The sequence below is a fragment of the Neovison vison genome, chromosome 10 (assembly GCF_020171115.1).
Source record: "Neovison vison isolate M4711 chromosome 10, ASM_NN_V1, whole genome shotgun sequence".
Taxonomy (NCBI): Eukaryota; Metazoa; Chordata; class Mammalia; order Carnivora; family Mustelidae; genus Neogale; species Neogale vison.
Window position 1 is genome coordinate 69,704,249 of NC_058100.1, and position 21,423 is coordinate 69,725,671.

At 37.1% G+C, this 21,423-nt stretch overlaps 1 protein-coding gene across 1 annotated transcript in view; it reads right to left on the minus strand.

Annotated features, from left to right (window-relative positions):
- Nucleotides 1-387: 387 nt before the first annotated feature.
- Nucleotides 388-21,423, minus strand: part of KIF14 (kinesin family member 14) — a 52,773-nt gene continuing 31,737 nt past the window's right edge. The window contains exons 20-30 of the mRNA XM_044267556.1: nucleotides 21,241-21,334; nucleotides 20,516-20,648; nucleotides 18,545-18,645; nucleotides 13,037-13,131; nucleotides 11,112-11,336; nucleotides 10,736-10,920; nucleotides 6,620-6,778; nucleotides 5,750-5,872; nucleotides 2,545-2,619; nucleotides 1,465-1,603; nucleotides 388-1,106 (exon numbers count right to left, since the gene is read on the minus strand). Of these exons, the coding sequence (XP_044123491.1) occupies nucleotides 727-1,106; nucleotides 1,465-1,603; nucleotides 2,545-2,619; nucleotides 5,750-5,872; nucleotides 6,620-6,778; nucleotides 10,736-10,920; nucleotides 11,112-11,336; nucleotides 13,037-13,131; nucleotides 18,545-18,645; nucleotides 20,516-20,648; nucleotides 21,241-21,334 (1,709 nt within the window). The 3' untranslated portion in view covers nucleotides 388-726. The remainder of the gene's footprint in view (nucleotides 1,107-1,464; nucleotides 1,604-2,544; nucleotides 2,620-5,749; nucleotides 5,873-6,619; nucleotides 6,779-10,735; nucleotides 10,921-11,111; nucleotides 11,337-13,036; nucleotides 13,132-18,544; nucleotides 18,646-20,515; nucleotides 20,649-21,240; nucleotides 21,335-21,423) is intronic.

Consider the following 21,423-nt stretch of genomic DNA (forward strand, 5'->3'; position numbering starts at 1 on the left):
ATTAATATATATTCAAGTAACTATTTCTATTTGGAAAGAAAAGGAAACTGCCCTTGAACACACTATTCAAAAAGACAACCAGTTAACCCTTCAAGAAAACAGTTTAGGATCTAACAATGCAAGTTAAGCTGCCTTAGTAAAACCTACAATTGGCAATTTCACCATAAACCTCATTGTAGCTATTTGCAGAGGAGAGAAGGCACAGGCATAAAGGTAACTGATTATTCATGTGTTTCCACTCATGAGAAAATAACTTAATAGTAACTATAGTAACCATTTACAAACAAACTGAAGAACCAACCAGAGATAGTATATCAATGTGAAAAATAAACATTTAAAATAGTGTATCAATGTGAAAAATAAACATTTAAAATAGTATATCAATGTGAAAAATAAACATTTAAAGTTCAAGGCAATGAGAAACTGGAGAAATGACCATTCACTTGTTTTCGAACTCCTAATTTTATTATCTTGCCACCATGTTCCAATATGGTGAATGCCTATTTCAAATTATCTGCCGAGAAATTCCTAAATGCACATTCTGAAATCAGAATTCCATAATGCTTATACTTTCCATTCCCAATGGAAGGCCATCAAACAGATGTGGACTTCTTTGAAACATTTATGCTGACTTCCGGCTTTTTATATTCTCCTACATAAGGAAAATTGCCTACCCAGTGTTCCCTCTTTTTCATGGATGGTCATAAAGTGCCTACATATCAGAATTCACACCCACTGAATCCTACTGGGCATACTGTCCTCTGAGGTCACTGCTGGGGACGAGCCATGGAGTTCAAAGACACGCTTTGGTACACCTTTATTCCTAATGGAGTCGGTCCTGCTTGATTTAGATTGCTGTCCTTCTTCTCTGGTATTTTGATTACAAGTTTCCCAGGGATTCAACAAATCGGCTCTTTCCTCTGATTCAAAACACAAGAGGAGTGACTTGGCTAGAGATTCTAGTCCCCCATGGCCAACTCGAGGTAGTCCCTTCTCACAGCTGTCAAGAGAAGTAGAGCACATGCTCAAATCATCATGAAAATCCTTGGCCAAGTTGCAAAGACTTTCAACGCAATTCTTGAGAAGATTTTTGTCCGTGTGGCATCCTATGCAAGAAGAAGAAAAAGTTAATTAATGTTTTCATTCTTCATGAGGTATTTATTACTCTTATATGACTCTACATATCTTTCAGGTCAAAGTAACCCTGTCAAGATAAATCTAAATGACTTAAGATTACTCAGCTTATCTGCTAATTAAACACCTGGGTTTTTAGGATCTAATTATTTAGGCAAAGTACTTAGATACATTAAGTAAGAATATGACCGTACAAGTTTCTATAATTAGTGTCAAAGAAGTAGCATTAATTAGACTTTAGTTAATGAATTAGACTAGAAATGAAAAGATGTCTGAGAGTTCTTAAACTATAAAATTTTGATGAATTACAAATCCATCTGGAGTATATACCTCTCAGTGCAGAAATAATAATTTGAATAGTTTGCTCCAAGCAATGTTTTAACTTCAGGAATTCCTGTGCAAGATTAACCATCTTCTTCAAATCTTGGTATCCAGGACCTTCTTGTTGTAGTTCAGTTATAAAACTTTTCTGTAAATAAAGTTAATATTTTTAAAGATACATAATAGGCTACATGACAGTAAGGCTTAGTCAATTTAATTTTAATCACCAGAGTCTTATCTTCAGGAAAGAGAATGAGTTTACTTTCCTCACCAGTGCTTAGTTCTGTTTCCACAAGCAAGACCAACATACAATAATACAATTAAAAACAGTAATTACTGTTTTTAAAAGAAATAAGAATTTTAAATTAATTTTATTTTTTAAATTAAAAGAATTTTTTAAAACTAAGCTTTATGCCCAATATGGGCTTGAACTCACAACCCTGAGTTCAAGAGTTGCATGCCCTTCTAACTGAGCCAGCCAGGTGCCCCAAGAATTTTAAATTAATTTTAAATCAAAGTACAATCATCATATTACATGGGAGTGAAATAAAACAACAGTACCCTTTATTATCCAATATCATAAAAGATAAATTTAATTTTTTAGAATTCAACATTATATATCTCCCATTTATTTTTATTTAAATAAAAATTTTCGAGCCATAGCTATTTCTTTCCTATTTGACACATTGATTATATACTTAATTTATATTTTGTTATTTACTTGTGATTTAAAAATAATTTGTTTAATTCACCTATATTTTAAAATCTTCAAGCATATTGATTATTAAACAATTTTTTAGCCAGTGACTAGCCCAGGAAAAGCTGATAGTTACTAAACTAGTAGCAGTAAGAAATAGATAAAACACTATTAATCAATTTCTATACACTATCTTATCTCTTTCTTAAAAAATTAGTTATGATGTCCAAGAGGAAGTAGCTAGAAAACTATGACACATGCTGCAACTAACCAGGCACAAAGGAATTATCTGGCTAAGGATGAAAACTGAAATAAACATATCATATCTATACTTCGGCTGAACGAAATACTAAAATACACCAAACCAAAGTAAACATTAAAGCTTCTCTTACTGTTTTCCACTCAGCAAACATGTTTTCAAGACATCCAATCAATCCCATGGCTTTACCTTTCATCTGTTTGGTAACCTATATAGAATATGAACATATTTTACTATATAAATAATTATTTAGAGGTTTAAAAATCCTAGAACTCTATGGGACGAGACAGGCAAGAATTTTAGTCTAAAAAGTCAAAAGACTTGAGTTCTATTATTGGGACTGCAATTAAACAGCCAGCGTACCTAAATCATATAGGCAGAATTTCTTTTAAAATAAATTGCATGTTGATTCTATATTAACTATAGATACACTCTGATGTTTCTGATTATAACAGCATTTTGTTTTACATTTAAATATTTATAGGGATGAACTTTCCAAGCCTTCCCTTGAAGAGGGTGAGGTAACTAATTTATCAAGCAGATATTATGCTCAAAGAACTACATATACATTTTCACAGCGATATAGTCGACATATAATGCTGTATTAGTTTAAAACTGTACAACATAATGATTCAATATGCTGCAAAACCACCGCCACAAGAAGTTTAGTTAACATCCATTACCTCACAGTTACAATTTTTTTTCTTGCAATGAGAAATTTTAAGTTCTACTCTTAGCAACTTCCAAATATGTAACATAGTAGGTATCATTAACTACTGTCAGTACTTGCCTTCCTATATCTAAGTGATTTCCCTTACATGTTTTATTACCTGCTTCTCAATTATAATTCTATGCTGCATATGCAACTGTCTTCATTTTTACAAATAAGAAAACAGATTCCAAGCTCCTAAGACTCAGAACCAAGGTGGGAACCCCAGTCTCGGTTTAAAGCCTTTGCTTTTGTACTGCTCAATGCTGCCCCCGTGAGGTACCTTTTCACTTAATTTCTGCCGGGGACGGTGTGAGAATTTAATTGGCTTCACCCACACAGCTCTTCCCAAAGTCTAACTTCAAGTTTCTCTATGTGGTTAAAAAAAAAAAAAAAAGACACACACAAATTCTTTTTTCCCCTGGCTCCAGCTTTACAGTTATAAATCCAATGCCTTATGTTTGAACCCATTTTCCAGTTCTTTGGATTCTTTGTTTTCCTTCCACAGGTTCTTGAGTTTTAACTTAAGAGAATATGACAAGCTAAAATCCCACCATGACTATACAGTGGGGGCATACAGACTATGAGAGAAAGTAAGTAAGAGAAAGGGAAGGAGGGGCGCCTGGGTGGCTCAGGGGGTTAAAGCCTCTGCCTTTGGTTCAGGTCATGATCTCAGGGTCCTGCGATTGAGCCCGCTTTCTGTTTAGCAGGGAGCCTGATTCCCCCTTTCTTTCTCTGTCTGCCTCTCTGCCTACGTTTGATCTCTGTCAAATAAATAAACAAAATCTTTAAAAAACAAAAAAAAAAGAGGAAGGGAGGGAGAAGTTTGCCTGAAAATGTCACTAATAGGAATTGTATGCAAAATGGGCCTGACCGTTTTGCTATGCATTTCCTGCAAACCCCCGCCAAGCTGACGTCTGCGCCCCGCCCTACTACTCGAAGCGCATTCGTGTGAGCTTACTTCGCTTCTACTTTTCATTAACTGACTCTAGGCCCCTTGCACTTACTGCCGGTGGAAACTATACTTTGCAAACAAGGACAGAGAAAGTGTTTTGGGGACAAACGGTGCTACAGCTGAGCACAGCCAAGCTGAAGATGTGGGCAGGGGGCAGTAGAGAGCAAGTGAGCAAAGTGAGGCAGGTAAGACCTGCGGGGGAACTGTGTTTAGCATTTCTGTCCACTGTTCTTCATGGCACAACATCCTCAGAACAATCTTAGGGCATTCGTATGCTCATCCTCACTTTTTAAATGCAACACGTGAGGGGCCCAGGTGAGCAGCTCAAGGCTACACAGGAAGCAGGAGAGCAATTTAGTGTTCAATGTTTCTTCCAGTTCTGAGCCAGTTTGGGCAGAGATGATAGCCCTTTAGAACCCATGTAGCCTTTTAGTCTGAGGAGGGTTGGAGAGCCCCTCTAGCTTACATGGACAATTTCTCTCCTGATAAGGAAGCTAGACATGCATTAATGAAAAGGTTTTTCTAAAAGAAAAGAAAAAAAACTAACTTACTCAATGCCTTCCTGGAAATGAGCCACAGGGGTGGACGCTAAGGGTCCTCTACCTGATTGTCTTTCCTAGATCAAACAGTATGTATGTAAATGAGTACCGTCCTCCTGGGGGTGAGCTCAGCAAACACAACATCCCCAGGCAGCTCCATCCCAGCTGACCGACTCCAGAAAAAGAAAGGGAATGGACAGAGACGGTTTTAACAAGAAGTTGTTAGAAGATTCTAGAACTGACAGAGCTCCGAGATTTCACTGCTGTAAAGATTAGAACTTATCTCCTGAGTCCCCACTTCACTAATAATAACTCCCAATAATGAAAATTAACGTGGGTGAACAACGATTTACAAACCTTAGTTTTGTAGCCCCATAGGTAGAATATAAAACCCTGGCTCGAACGACTGGACGAGGTCCTCCAGCTCCGTAAAACGCATGGGAACCCAAGTAATTCCTCCCTTGCAAAGTGGGGAGGTTCACCCCTATTCTAAGGAGAGCACCTCGTCCCATACTTGCACTGGGAAATAATTTAGTAAATAAATGACTCACAATCTAGGACATAAATATTATTACATTCAACAGGTGAAGAAACAGTCAGAGCGTGGACTTGATAAATGATTGCTGAAAACTGAGAGACTGGTTTTCAACAGTGCCACCTCTAAGACAGCTACTGGGTTCATGTTTAACGTCAGTTAGCTAAAGAAGGTGCTGGGGAAGCATATTTTTGGAAGTCACTCAAATCTTCATTGATTTTGTATCTTGATATGAAATAACAGATATGAATGCCTTTGGCAAAATATTTAGTTTAAAATATGGCATCAGTAAGTGGTAGTTTCTATTCTTAGGTGGAAAAGCAGAGACCTAAACAAGGATCAGGAAGAAAGAGACCAGCAGAAAGTGAACACTAGATGTCACTGCCAGACTCCATTCTGCTCTGGAGTTAATCCGCAGTCCATTCACTGACAATAACTGACATAATAATCACATCAGCCTTTTCAATTAAAAAAAAAAATCAACACTAATTAAAACACATAAATTTATAAGAATCCAATTTAGTTGAATTAAACTATTTTCTAAAAATCAACTTTATAGGTCATCTGGTATTATATAGAATGTACTTTTGTTCCTCTTACCTCATTTTGGGTACACTGACTTAAGAGTTCATGCTGAAGTTCTTTTGCTTTTTCTAGTCCAGAATCTAATAGAATCTTCATTCCTAAGCCTATACCATCACAAAGAGCATCCATGAAGTCCTCCTAGAAAAAGTTTTAAGCATTAAGTAGAAAATTCGGTGTTTTGTTTTTAAATTATAAAATAATTGTTATATTTTCTGCTTATTTTAGGACTACATTAAGTTCCTAGTTTATTAAATGCAACTAAAGCTGGAATAAAAACGGTCTGTAAGAAAAATCTATCATTTACTATTCCACATATAACATGTAATAAATTTAGCAAATCTATAATTTAACATTCCACATATAACAGTTAATAAGGATTATCTGTCTGAGGAGGTAGGTAGAGAATGGGTTAGATGGGTGATGGGTATTAAGTGATGAACCACTGAGTTCTACTCCAGAAACCAATATTGCACTATATGTTAACTAAGGAAAATTTAAGTTAAAAAAAAAAAGTCATCTTAGAACGCTGTGTTGCTATAACACAGTAACATTCTAATATAATACTGCTCTTAATGGCATGAATACTTAGAGCAAGCAAATACAAATTTTCTAGAATTATGGAGTTCCGTATGTGTTGACTGGCTGTGCAAACCCTCCAGAGTAGGTATGCATCATCAAAGCAAAGATCCAAAAGGCAAAGTGAAGATTCCAGAATTATCCAGTACATTTAACTAATTTAGATTGAAACCGTTTTAAATATTGCCAAACTATTAAAAGTATGAACTATTTTAAAATAAAAACAACTTATCCTGTTTAGTTGATACTATTATCAGAAGACTACTGTTCCTCAGATGAAGTCTTCCAAAACTAGTATTACCAAATTACCTGAACACCAGCAGCCTTATTGCCACTATTTTCCAGGAAATGCAGCTTGCTCCCTTTAAGAACTGCTAACTGTCCCACATACTTTACAGCTTGTTGTACAATTCGGATTATTTTCGTTTGAGCCTCTTTTACCATTGATGAGATATCTGAACAACATCCCTATAAAACAAAAATGGATCAGTATATCAGATACATGAGATTATAAACAGAGGTAAAGAAAAGACAAGAAAAGCAATTTGAAGAAAATAAATTCTGCGTTCATTCATATCGTGACTATGCTTCATAAAAGTCTCACTCAGAATAAAAAAACATACAACCCTATAGCTACTAACGATGATAAAATCACTTGGATACAGCCTCTACGCCCAAAGACCCTACATGCTAATAGGAGACAAAAGACAAGTATGCAGTGAACTAAATAGAAGACAGAAGCAATGAGTGAATGCCCCCCACACCAGAAAAGAGAACAAAATGTGACTCTTTTTTGCCTTTGAATTTTTCCTGTCCCATTAGCCATCTGACAGATGGTTAATAAAGATACTTTCTCTTATCAGGGGAGAAGGAAGAGGAAAGGGAAGTGAAAGGGGGGAAAACAACCCTTTAAACAAAAGACTTCTACACCGGAGTACACATGCCCAAGAAGAATGAAGCGTGCCTCCCCTGCCCTGCACCGAGATCTTCTCTTTCTTTCTTTCTTTCTTTTTTTTTTTTTAAAGATTCTATTTATTTATTTCATAGAGACACAGCAAGAGAGGGAACACAAGTAGGGGGAGTGGGAGAGGGTGAAGCTGGATTCCCACTGAGCAGGGAGCCGGATGCAGGGCTCGATCCCAGGACCCTGGGATCATGTCCTGAGCAGTAGGCAGTTGATTAACAGCTGAGGCACCCAGATGCCCCCAGGGTTTTCTTTCTTTTACCTGCCAACTGCAGTTATTCTTCAGAATACTCCTCTTGGCTTGCTTTCTAGGCCATGCTTATAATACTGCTACAAGGTAAGAATTCTCAAACCACACTTAGGTAGGAAGTATAGTCACTAAATTCAGTTTTGCCAGTTTAACATAAGTCTTTCCTGAGCTTGGTCTAACCTCCCCTTCGAGTCACCTGTTCTCTCCATCCTTGATTCTTTACATAAAACCTTTCCCAGGGTGCCTGGGTGGCTCAGTGGGTTAAAGCCTCTGCCTTCAGCTCAGGTCATGATCTCAGGGTCCTGGGATCGAGCCCCACATCGGGCTCTCTGCTCAGCAGGGAGCCTGCTTCCTCCCTCTCTCTCTGCCTGCCTCTCTGCCTACTTGTGATCTCTGTCTGTCAAATAAATAAATAAAATCTTTAAAAAAAAAAAAAAAAAAACCTTTCCCATAGGGCTATAGGTCACAACTCCTAAGTTAAGTTCAAAGTGTTCTTCCTAGAGAATGAAAAGAAGGAAAGAAACTACACACCAGTTACTCTCATAGGCACTTTCTTACAGCCTCCATCCATCTGATCCTCATAGCAACCGTGTCAGATAGGCGCTGTTATTTTTGTTTTCCCAAAGAGAAAATGGGGAGCTTAAAAATTTAAGCAATTTGCCAAAGGACATAGAACTAATTTAGCATGGGTTCAAACACTGGGTTTCCAAATGCCAATAATGGGTTTAGGGGTTTTTTCTTGTTCCTGAACTGCATCTAAAATCTAAGCGCCAACTAAGTATATCTCACACTCTCTTCCCACCACAACCCTTCGACTAGCTTCCTTCTCCAGGCTCAAGCATAAGTCGGACTCTCGGGCTTTGGCTCCCCAGCTTTGCTCTCTGGCCAGCCTTCATCTTCATGGCTCTGTGCTATCAGAACGTTTCCTTCATCTATTACTTCACCCATACTGGTTTGAGGCCCACCTCTCTGTCCTACGGTCGTTCTGTTTCCTCACTGCTATTATCCAAAGTGATCCTTCATCCAGTGTGAATTTATAATTAATTCAATAACAAGTATCCAACTAAGCATCTTTCATATGAGGAGTCCTTGTGAGAAAAAGACACCTAAGCCGCTCTAACTGCCCAACACTAACTGCCCATTGAGGTGTGTGGGCTTATAGAGATGTTATAGTAAAAGGCATAACAGGGGCACCTGAGTGGCTCAGTGGGTTAAAGCCTCTGCCTTCGTCTCAGGTCATGATCTCAGGGTCCTGGGATCGAGCCCCGCATCAGGTTCTCTGCTCAGCAAGGAGCCTGCTTCTTCCTCGCTCTCTCTGCCTGCCTCTCTGCCTGCTTGGGATCTCTGTCTGTCAAATAAATAAATAAAATCTTAAAAAAAAAAAAAAAGGCATAACAGGTGAAGTATAAGTTATCTGAAAAACAAATAAGAGAAATGCCTGAGTTGTGGGGAGACCCACAAAGACCTCCTAGGGAAGAATAATAATGGACAATTAAAAATAAACTTTGGGGTGCCTGGGTGGCTCAGTTGGTTAAGTGACTGCCTTCAGCTCAGGTCATGATCGTGGAGTCCTGGGATCGAGTCCTGCATTGGGATCCCAGATCTATGGGGAGTGTGCTTCTCCCTTTGACCTTCTTGCCTCTCACCCTCTAAAATAAATAAATAAAATCTTTAAAAAAAAAAACATAAAAAAATAAAGGTTTGATTTCAATTTGACTAGTGAGATTACTTAATCAAACAAACATTTCCAAATCCTATCAAGTAAATAGCCCCTCAGGAAGTATTTAATACAACTAACTTCTACCACAATAATAGAATGTAGAAAGTCTCTTGGTGGGCATAATAATGTAAGTTTTGTTCAACATTTTAGAACATTTTGTTATGAATCTAAGTCACCCATTTAAAAAACTGAAACCTATCCCTTTTGATATTTTTATATCTGTTCCCCTCATATATTCAAGGAATTCTTTTTTTTTTTTTAAGATTTTATTTATTTAGAGAGAAAGAGCACATGCATATATGCACAAGCAGGGGGAGGGCAGAGGGAGAGAGAGAGAGAGTGAGAAAATCCTAAGCAGACTCTACACTAAACACAGAGCCTGACACAAGGCTTGATCCAATGACCCTGAGATCATAAAATGAGCTGAAATTGAGAGTTGGATACTTAACTGACTCAGCCACCCAGGAACCCCTACTCAAAGAATTCTTACAGAGGAGTTCACTGAAATGGTGGGTGACTAGGTATTATCCAATATCAAATTCCCCACTTCTTTTGTAGTAATAGAATTCTTGATTTTTCCACTAGGTACATATCTGTCCAGAATAAAAAGTACATTTCCCAATAATACTTGTAGCTAGATATAGTCATGTAATGAAGTTCTGGCCAAAGATACATAAAGAGAAATGTCATAGGGAAATTTCTAGAAACTTCCTTTAAAGGAAGTTTGGCCTTTCTCTTCTTTGTCACTTCTTCCATCCCACTGCACTGAACTCAGACAGAGCTCCACCACTCTGGTGGACCATGAAATAAAGGGCCATGATTTGGCTTGGTAGAAAGGTATGTTGGAAGGAGCTTGGATCTCAAGGAGTGGAGCAGAGCCACCATGCCTACCCCCAGATTTTATATGACAGAGAGTAAGCTTTTAGCTTACTACTTCTTCAGAGCCAAGTCTAATCTCACTTGATATAAGGTAAACAGAAAAAAAATTATTTTCCTTGCCTGTGCATCGCCGGGCTTGTGACTAATCTAACAAACAACCAGAGCAAGACTTTGCCTTTTTCCCCATAGCCATTACTAAGGGTTAGCATAGTAGAATATGCATAATAAAGAGCATGAACTCTGGGCCCAAGCCTGCCCAGGTTCAGATCCTAATTCCATCACTTAACCGGCTACGCCTATAATACTGGATAAGCTACATACCCTGTACCTCCATTGCTTCATTTATAAAATGGTGATTAATAACGGTGCCCACTTCTGAAGTTGTTAAGATTTAAATGAGTTAATATTTGTAAATCACTGAGAACTCTCAGTGCCTGGCACAGAAGCCATAATTAATAGACAATTATAGATAACCACAGTTTCAGAATTATAAAGCAGAAATCACTTCTGAACATTCTACAGATCTAATTTTGGGGAAGATGCAGACCGTAGGTCAATAAATACTTGCTAAATAAATGAATTCTTCAAATGATAATCAGCAAAGCAATTTACCTGTAAAAATAACTGTAAGTAGCCTCCTAGTTTTTTGATCTCTTGTCTCAATTCATCTTCAAGCCTTACTGTGCTGATACAAGGCAGAATTTCATTCAGCCAGTGTTTGATTAGCACCACAAGCTGCTCAAAAGCACAGGTGACCTGGATTGTAAGTGACTGCGTTGCTCGATCAGAAGAGAACACTTTGAAAAAAGAAGGAGAATTACTGGAAGAAATAATCTTCAGATAAAAGAACTCATATATGATCAACATTAAGGTCAGAAAATGCATGCAAAATGTGGCAAAATGCATGCAAAATATTCCTTCAAAAGAATATGTAATGTGCAGAAAATAATCATTCATGTAAGTTAATAAAAGCTGTAAGTTTGCTTACAGTTTTCTTGACTTTCTTCATCTTGTTCTTCATGAGCTTTGGAAATGGCAAATAGTCCGTGATAAATTTTAAGAAAATTATCCATCAGACTGTCAGCCATGGTTTTTTCTTCATCATAACTCTGTCCAAGAAAACTTAAGGATGACCCAATCAATTCTTTGCAAATTCCAGGAAGAAAAGATTCTGCTGAACTTGAGTAAATAGGGCTCGATTTCTCCAGTAATCCTGTATCGGTAGAAAATAGCCATCTTAAGCCTACTTTTCAGGCACAATACTTTCAAATAAATGTATTAACACAAGCATATTATAGACTCATTTGTCAGTAAATTCAAAGTAGGCTGTTCTTATTTCAATGCATTTTTACTTCAATAAGCCTAAGTGAAAACACAATTTTATAAAGGAGTCAATTCATCTGTCAGTGGAGTCAGGCCATAGGTTAGTAGTTCCTCAACCACAATACAAATAATAGACAATGCAAATCAACTAAGCAACCACTGGTTTACTCTCCTTCCTTATTGACTTTTGGGGAACACCTAAGAAACTCTGAAACTAGTAAAAACAATGGTAGTTACACAAAAAATAATATAAATAGAATAAATATAAATATCATAATATAAATTAATTAAATTAATTCATGAGCTGAAAGTGTAGGCAATACTAAAACAAACTATTAAAAGGAATGTCTCATTAGTTCTACTTTATATCAGTTCCTTATCTAGGCATACTGTAATTAAAATAGGCTAAAGCCAATTATTATGTACAGTTAATATATCACATCTCTGGGAGACAGGCTTTCAGACTAATTTTCTAAGCACTGTCCAAACCAGAAGTAAATGGAAACAGCTTAAGGAGCTAATTTGGAGCCTCTGGTAATAACTTTATACTGGAATGCTAACTCATGAGTATAATGATTCTCATTTAAAAAACAAGGTTATTTTCAGGTTCATAGATGATGAAACACCAAACTAAAAGGAAGGTAGAATAAGGACAAAGGGTGGGGACTATTAAGAGTCTAGGAGAGGGGAACATAGCTGGCTCAGTCATTAGGGCATGTGACTCTTGATCTTGGGGTCGTGAGTTCGAGCCCCATGTTTGGGGTATTAAAAAACAAAACAAAATAAAAAGCATTTTTAAAAAAGAGATTAGGCCAAAGATAAGAATTTGATTTGGGAAGAGAAGAAAGAAAAGCTACAAAATGCAAAGCTCTACCACTTTTTACCATTATTACCAGGATAATAGTGATTATATTCTAGTCATCATGAATAGTTAACAATATATTCTTTGTTCAGTAAGATGATGATGTTAATGCATTCTAAAATCCAACATCAACACTTTACAAAGCATTGCAAAACTCTGGTTTAAAAATACGGCACTTAAGGTGAGAAGTTAGGACACTTGCTCAACTTCCCAGAGCTGCACACTGCACCGTGCCCAGCCCTGTGGCTGCCTGGGCAGGTCCATACTAAAGGCACACATGGTTTGTTTGCTTCTTTGAAAACTGCAAATGAGCAAAGAGCTCTTGCATTTTCTTTAATTTTTAAATATGGCCTTTAAAAAGACAGCTTTAATTTACCTGGAAAAATTACTCTTTTTGTTTTAAGATTTTATTTATTTATCTGTCAGAGAGACTGCATAAGCAGGTAAAGTAACAGACAGAGGCAGAGAGAGAAGCAGGCTCCCTGTTGAGCAAGGTGCCCAACGTGGGACTCGATCCCAGGACCCTAGGATCATGACCTGAGCTGAAGGCAGCTGCCTAATCAACTGAGCCACCCAGGCATCCTGAAAATTACTTTTGTAAAACATCTTACTCTCAAATAATACTGAATAAATAAGTTGATACACAGATATATAACATTTTATTGTGCTGGTAGACAATAAGCCTTGATACTTTTCTCAGTATGCAAGAAAATATGTTGAAAAAATACCTGATGAATGGGAAGAATGCAAATCCTGAATTGGGTGGGCTTGTATGTCATGTAAACAACCAGAAATTCTTCTATTCTTCATCAAGCTCCTGCTCCTAAAATAAGATAAACCATAAGATCAGTGGTTATACACTACATGGAATAACAATATTAAGAATATTCTTGGAGCACCTGGCTCAATCAGTTAAGTGCCTGCCTTCAGCTCAGGTCATGATCCCAGGGTCCTGGGATGGAGCCCCAAACAGGGCTCCCTGCTCAGTGAAGAGTCTGTTTCTTCTTCTCCTTCTGCCCCTCTCCCAACTCACGTGTATGCTCTCTCTCTTTCTCTCAAATAAATATATAAATAAATCTTTAAAAAAATATTCTTGGGGCACCTGGGTGGCTCAGTCGGTTAAGCATCTGCCTTCAGCTCAGGTCATCATCCCAGGGTCCTGGGTTCGAGTCCCACAATGCATTCCCTGCTCAGCAGGGAGCCTGCTTCTCTTTCTCCCTTTGCCCTGCCCCCTGACTTGTGCTCTCTCTCTCTCCTGCTCTCTCTTAAATTAATAAATAAAATATCAAACAAAATATTCTTAATTCTCTAAAGAAAATGGGTATGCAGGTGTGTGTTTCCTGTGGAAACATTTTCATCAATAAATAGTTAAATTCATTTGGTTTATGAAGCAAGAACTTTACTATTTATAGGTATCGTTCTAAGCATATAATTAAATTAAGTAAATGGAACACATATTTATAGAGTAACAGGTTCTAAATACTGTGTTTAAACACAGGAAACATGGTTTTTGGGCTCATGAACTTAAGGTTCACAGGAAAAGAGAGAAAGTAGGCAAATAATTACAATACAGTGATGTGCCATGAAAGCAGAGCATGCTTTGCTGGAGAAGAACTTGACCTGGCCCAAAGGAGTCAGTGAGGAGTGGGAAGGGGGCTCCTGGGACAATGACCTTGAAGGACGCACAGGAGTTAGCCCAACAGGGAGGCAGGCTTGGGAAGGAGGGAACGAACAGTGGTTCAGACACAGGCACCAGGATGTGGGAAGCCCTGGTAATCAAAGAATGCACCTTGAATGGCGCATTCAAGGACAGAGTGAGATTCTGAAGGACTGCAGTAGGACAGTGGAGAGGAGCAAGGGAGACGCAAGGGGGTGCGAAGATGCCAGCCTGAGGCTGACTGTAATGCCAATCAAGGAAGCTTGGATTTTATGCTGAGATTCGCCTGGCGAGGATTCTAAACAAGGAGATGACTTACATAAAAAAACATTCAAGTAAGCACTTGCTGCACAGTGTGAAAAGCAGAATGCCTGTGAAGTGTAGCAGTAACACAAAAGGAGGGAATGACTCTATCTTCACTCTCTCTTTCCGCTGCCTCTTTCCCCTCAGCATATAAAACCACTCTGATCTCTGCCTGGAGTATGACTGGCTGTCTGGCTGTTACTCATTTTTCTTAACTGCTACTGGAAAAAGCAGCCTACTTCCACATTGCCATTCATCTGTCCATTTTTTAAACGCCAACTCCAGCCCTCATTGTATCAGTGAATCCTTGAGCTGTGACCTGGATCTAAATCTAGGGGATCCTTTGAAGTCTTTTTCCTAACAGAACTCTCTACCACTGTCGGCCAAAGAAAAATACTATTTGTTGAAAAGATCATTAAACAAAAACATATTCCATCTGGAGTCATCTAAATGTTTCAAATGTATTTTTCCCCATGAATTCCTACAAGAAAAACACAGAAATACCACTCATAACAGGGAAAGGAAATATCAAACCTCAATAGACTGATAATAGGAAGAAGAAATACCTCAAAGGTAACAGTTTTTGGTATTTAGGGATGAAAGGGAAGGGTACATTACAGTAAGTCTAAACCAGGGAAATTTATTCTTCTAACACTATCATAGTTAAACAATGTTTAAACTCAAACAAAATGCCTGTCACATTCCTTTCAAAGAATTTTTACTTAACCTCAGGAGTTTTACTTTTGACTGTCCACAGAATGAATCACAATTTATAGGCATCCAAATCAGTCTATTTCATTGCAGAGCGGCTATGGCGTATCGCTGCCCGGTAAAGGTTCCATAATTAAGAATCTGTCAGTGTTTCCATTACCCGCAGGCATTCTCAGAGTTTGCAATTCTGTCATAAACATTCTTACAAGGCTGAAACTTCATATACAAGGTCTCTGACCAAGAGCAATTCATTTTTTAAGAAAAATATGATAGTTTTAAATATTAGAAGTTCTCAAGAAAACATCTCTACCACATGAAAACACCTAATTTCAAAATATCAAAAGAAGTTTTTAATTTTCTGGTAATAATTTAAACTTTTGTTGCTTCCCTAGTTATTAACCTAGAGGTTAGCAGAAAATAAGATGTAGATCACCAACTTTCAATAAGCTAAAACTTTTATGTTCATTATATATTTTTAATTAATTTCAAAAATTCAAGTATAATTAACATGTAGTGTGTTACATTAGTTTCAAGTGTACAATATAGTGAAATACAGTGATTCAACAATTCTATATATTGCTCGGTGGTCATCACAATAAATGTACCCTTAATCCCCTTCACTTTTTTCACTCATCTCGTTGCTCACTAATGTTCATTAATTATACTGTGATCCATAATTCTAAGTACACCAAGTTTGTATCTGTTTATAATAAAATACAGTAAGAAACCAATATTATAAAATCTAAAGGGATTTATGAATCACCCTCTGATGAATTTGTAGTTCTGGTCTGAATTTGGGGGAGGCTTATGTTACTTTAGGTTAGCTTACATACCCCAAGGCCTTCTGCCCAATTTGCCCCACAGGCCATCTTTAGCTCATTTTGGAGAACCCAACACTGTTCTGAAATCTTCAAGATAAATCACCTGAAGATACCACTTAAAGATATCACTGGTATTAAATCAGAAATAAGATCATCTGGGTGCCTGGGTGGCTCAGTGGGTTAAAGCCTCTGCCTTCAGCTTGGGTCATGGTCCCGGGGTCCTGGGATGGAGCCCTGCATCTGGCTCTCTGCTCAGCGGGGAGCGTGCTGCTTCCTCTCTCTCTCTGCCTGCCTCTCTGCCTACTTGTGATCTCTCTCTGTCAAATAAATTAATAAAATCTTAAAAAAAAAAAAAAGAAAGAATATCATCTCTGTATTCCAAGATTTAATCTTATTTAGCACATATAAACATCCAATATTAAGAACTGCCATTAAGAACTATCCACTGCGGTGGAAGTTCTACATACTTTATCTCGAATCCTTACAACTACTTCACGACATCATCATCAGTCCCACGGTGGTCATTGCAGAAGTAGCAGAAGAAGCAAATGCAATAGGTCCTGGAGAAATGTATTACTATCTCCATCTTAGAGATGAGGAAACTGAAGCCTAAAGATGTAATGTCACTTGCCCCTGGGTACACTGGGCATAAATCACTCTATTACACACCTGAAACTAATATTACTGTATGCTAACTATATTGGAATTGAAATTAAAAACTTAATGAAAAAAGTTAGAACCCAGGACGCTGACATGAGCCTGTGACTTTTTCATTATAGTACATTATAAGGGATACAGATATATATCCTGTGCTCAAGAAACTCAGAATCAGTTTAAAGGACATGCTTTGATTTCTTTCAGCTTGAAATACACAGCTGGTATGTATGTAACACATAAGATAAGATGTATCGATTCTTGTTTCTTGGCTATTTCCAACTGTAGCTTAGCAGTTACCATATAGCAAATAGAAGAGAAGTAACAGGAGGAAGAAATCTTTCTAAAGTAGTTCCATCTCTTTGAAATTTTTAAAATGAGTTTAAAGTAATCATAGTCAAAAACAAGAAAGGCCTGAAAAGGTCTGGAAACCCAAATGGATTCTGAACTGCAGCTAAAGGTGATGAAGTGGGCGGGGGGGGGGGGGGGGGGTAGAAATTAACCAGAAAGATTCTGTTCTTTCATATGCAACAGAGAGGCAATGTGGCACAGTGGTCAAGAAAAATCAGGATCTTCAGAGTCACTCAAACGTGGATTTGAGGGCCGGCTCTTCCTTGATCAGCTCTGTGAGTTTGGACAACTTATAACCTCTTTAAATCTTCAGCCTCTTCATCTGTAAAAGGTGGGTAATGACAGCTCTGATCTCACAGTTTTGTGTAAGAACCACCTGAGATAATACTCAGCAAGCACTAAGTAAATGTTCTTGACAATGATGATGCTTCTGTTGGATGGAGAATGCCATGGACTCTAACATCCTGAAAATTCTTAAATCCTTCCTTCCGTGTTCTAGGTCTGAATGTATACACTTGGATGCTCCCTGGGAATCTCAAACTCATTATGTTCAAAAATAAGTTAATCTGGGACGCCTGGGTGGCTGAGTTGGTTAAGTGGCTGCCTTTGGCTCAGGTCATGATCCCAGCATCCTGGGATCGAGTCCCGCATCAGGCTTCCTGCTCAGCAGGGAGCCTGCTTCTCCCTCTGCCTCTGCCTGCCACTCTGTCTGCCTGTGCTCACTCTCTCTGACAAATAAATAAATAAAATCTTTAAAAAAAAAAGTTAATCTGACCCTCCATGTCTGGAAACACCACCTTCCTTTAGCAGTTACCCCTGTGAGACAGTTACCCCTGTGAGACCAGGATTCATCCTCGAGCCCTTTATCACCCTCAACCCCACAGCTAGCCAAGTCCTTATTCAATCTTCCTCTTGAATATGTATAAAACCATACTTTCCTCTCCAGTTCTGCCTGACCTGATTCTGGGTCTTTATCAATTGATCTTCTAGTCTCTTCAATTCCTGTTCTTTGGGGACAAGAGAGTATTTTTTTTATTCATCTTTGTATCCTCAAGACATAGCAGACAGTAGTCTTGTTTAAAAACCAAATGGAGAAGTATTTGTTTAAAAAGAAGTCTTTGTTTAAAAACCAAACTAAGCAGCTAAATTGGTTCCAAGACCATGACCATTCTATTATACCATTTTGCTCCTCTGTAATCTAAGCATCTGAGGTCTAAACAGAACTAGTTTTTCCTTGAAAAACATCTATTCACTGTGGAAGTCTTTTATGGTTTTAGTTAATAAGCAGCATTTGTCACACATATAAGTTCTCTATCACCATATTTATTCTTCTGTGGTGCTCATACTAACTTGGCAGCATTTAATGTTCTATAACTTACAATAAAATATCATAGAATATGATATTTGAAAAAGGGTAATTTAAAAGTAATAAACACTATTCATTTTTATAGGAAATTAGATTTATTCTATTCTAAGTCACTCTTAAGACTTACATGGTCAGATGCTGACCATTTTTTTCCCATTCTTACTGACCGATAAACAATTTAATGCCCCAAGTGCTGTAATTTGATCACTAACATACTATTTCTCTTATATTACTCGGTCTCTCACAGACATATCCATTATGACAATAGATAGTTCCTTTAAAATAAGGAAATGTTTTTCTTTCTTTCTTTCTATCTACAAATATATACCCAGAACAACAATAATAACAAAAAACAGTAACAAAATGTCTTTACCTCCTTCTAGAAAAGGAAGAAACCGGTGCATTTGTAATGTCAGGTTCCCATTCATCTTCAGGATCACAAAAGACATCATCACTCTTGTTATTATTATTACTCTAAGAAAAATAAAATACATGGTTTCTATTAGTTTACGTTAAAAAATATTTAGCAACTAGGACATCTGGGTGGCTCATGGGGCTAAGCATCTGCCTTCAGCTCAGGTCATGATCCCAGGATCTTGGGATCAAGCCTTACATGGGCTCCCCGCTCAGCGGAGAGTCTGCTTCCCCCTTTCCCTCTCTGTCCTTTCACCTGCTCATGTTCTCTCTCTCTAATAAATAAATAAAGTCTTTTAAAACATGTTTAGCAACTAAAAGAAAACAAAAATTTAAATTTGTTATATTTTAAATTAAAAATTACAAAATTATAGGTTATCTGACAGAAGTCTAAAAATAACACATTCCTGGGGCCCCTGGGTGGCTCAGACAGTTAAGCATCCAACTCTTCATTTCAGCTCGGTAATGATCTCAGTGGCCTGGGACTGAGCACCACATTGGGCTCTGTGTTCAGCAGGAAGTCTGCTTGAGGATTCTTTCACTCCCTCTCCCTGCATCCCTCTCCCACTCACACTCTCTCAAATAAATAAAGTCTTAAAAATACCACATTCTTAACAAAACAAAAAATCAAGCACAAGATGCTAGAAATTTTATTGAAAGAGTGCTATCACAGAAAAAGCACAGAAATCATTAAATGATTCAAAAACATAAACTTGGGAGTTAGAAGACAGTAAAAACAAAAAAGATAAATCCTCAGTAGAAAAATAAAAGAATACTCTGACAACATTAAGATTCAATCACTCCCTGGTTGAATATATGAATCATGATAATATTCTGAATTTTAAGTATTTAGAGTAATATTAATTAAAGTTCAAGCAAAATACTATACATATAGAACTTGATTCAGAAATAGTATAGTTATATAGAAAAATAGTCAAAGAATATTTCAACAGTTGAAAGTAGGATCTAGGGGCGCCTGGGTGGCTCAGTGGATTAAGCCGCTGCCTTCGGCTCAGGTCATGATCTCAGTGTCCTGGGATCGAGCCCCGCATCGGGCTCTTTGCTTGGCGGGAGCCTGCTTCTCTCTCTCTCTGCCTGACTCTCCACCTGCTTGTGATCTCTCTCTCTGTCAAATAAATAAATAAAATCTTAAAAAAAAAAAAAAAAAAAAGTAGGATCTAGGATAGTAACAGAGGTAACTCATCTACCATATTTTAATGTATATGACAAGGAAGAATGATCAAATGACTTCAGTGCAGTGCTTTTGTAAGATATTAAAAACCAATATGGGGTGCCTGGGTGGCTCAGTGGGTTAAGCGCTGCCTTCGGCTCAGGTTATGATCTCAGGGTCCTGGGATCGAGGCCCGCATCGGGCTCTCTGCTCAGCGGGGAGCCTGCTTCCTCCTCTCTCTCTGCCTGCCTCTCTGCCTGCTTGTGATCTCTGTCTGTCAAATAAATAAAAAAAAAAAAAAAAAAAAAAAACCAATATGTGCAGGGATATTTTTAGTCCTATTAAAATAGAAAACAACTGATAATACCAAAAAGCACAGCAATGGGAAAATATAATTATGTAAAAATACACATTATAGGCATTGAGATAATGATAAATGATGCAAAGTGCTTTATGTCTATCAAATTTTTTCTTCTCTTAAGCTTAAATGCAAAATTTTGAAAACACACAAGTGTAACTGTGGACAGATTCAGCACTAAATTTCTCTATTACAGGTATACCTATATTAAAATGAATTATATAAAACCCCATCTATTAGAGGCAAAAGTAAAGTAAACATACATAATTGTTACTATTGTTTGGTTTGGGTAATGTAAATTGCCTTTTCCTTTATTTGCCAAAGTTTCTTTACTAAGAACACATCACTTGTATATTTTTTTATTTCAAAAACTTTACAAAGGTCTTAATAATATTCCAAACCTCATAAAGTTCTTTCATTGCTGCAAGCTTAGATTCAAACTTTTCTAGACTCCAGAAAGTTGAGATCCCTAGTTGTAGGTTACGAACCCGAACATAAGTGTCAGAATTACTTCCTTTATCTGATACATCATGTCTGAAAGAAAGATCAAAGAAAAATGTTTATCCTAAAACATACATACCCATTTATAAGAGTTTTCTGAATTAAAACAACTTCCATAAAAATTCCATCCACTGATTAAATCTTCCATTGTTAAGCATTTTTATTATAGTAAAAAAATCATGACTAATATACACTATATAAAAATAACTTATTATGTAGGTATTTTAAAAATCATATTCTAATTAGGTATATTTCTTTCCAAACATGTAATATTAGTAAGTTTGCAACTCAAAAGAAAATCAGTAAATTCCTAAAACACCTAAAATTATTGTTTATAAAATATACTTATATTAACAAATAAGTATATTTTAATAAAATAAGTATATTTTATAAACATACTTAGTGTATTTAGTATGGTATGCTAATTATTGAAAGTCTTTTACTCCCGAGTGAGCTCTGAAAGGGGAGTCCAAATGTGTCACTGGGAATTCTGATACTGATCTCTCCTAGAAAGATCATATAGATACTATGTCTTTGCAGAAACTAAATTTAGAAAGCAATCCTATGAAGGTCAGTTAGTTTAAAACAAAGAACTACTTTATAATTAGGCTAAGAAATTGCTCACCTGCTAAAAACGTAACATTTTTTAAATTTGTGGCTGATGGCATTGGCTTCCTGAATCATCATTGAGAGTTTCATGGAGCTCCAATTTGTCTGAACTAGTAGAAAACACACAGAGATGATCAAAAAACACATATGAGCCCTGACTTATATCACTAGGCAGAACTCCTGAAAAAAAAAATTGATT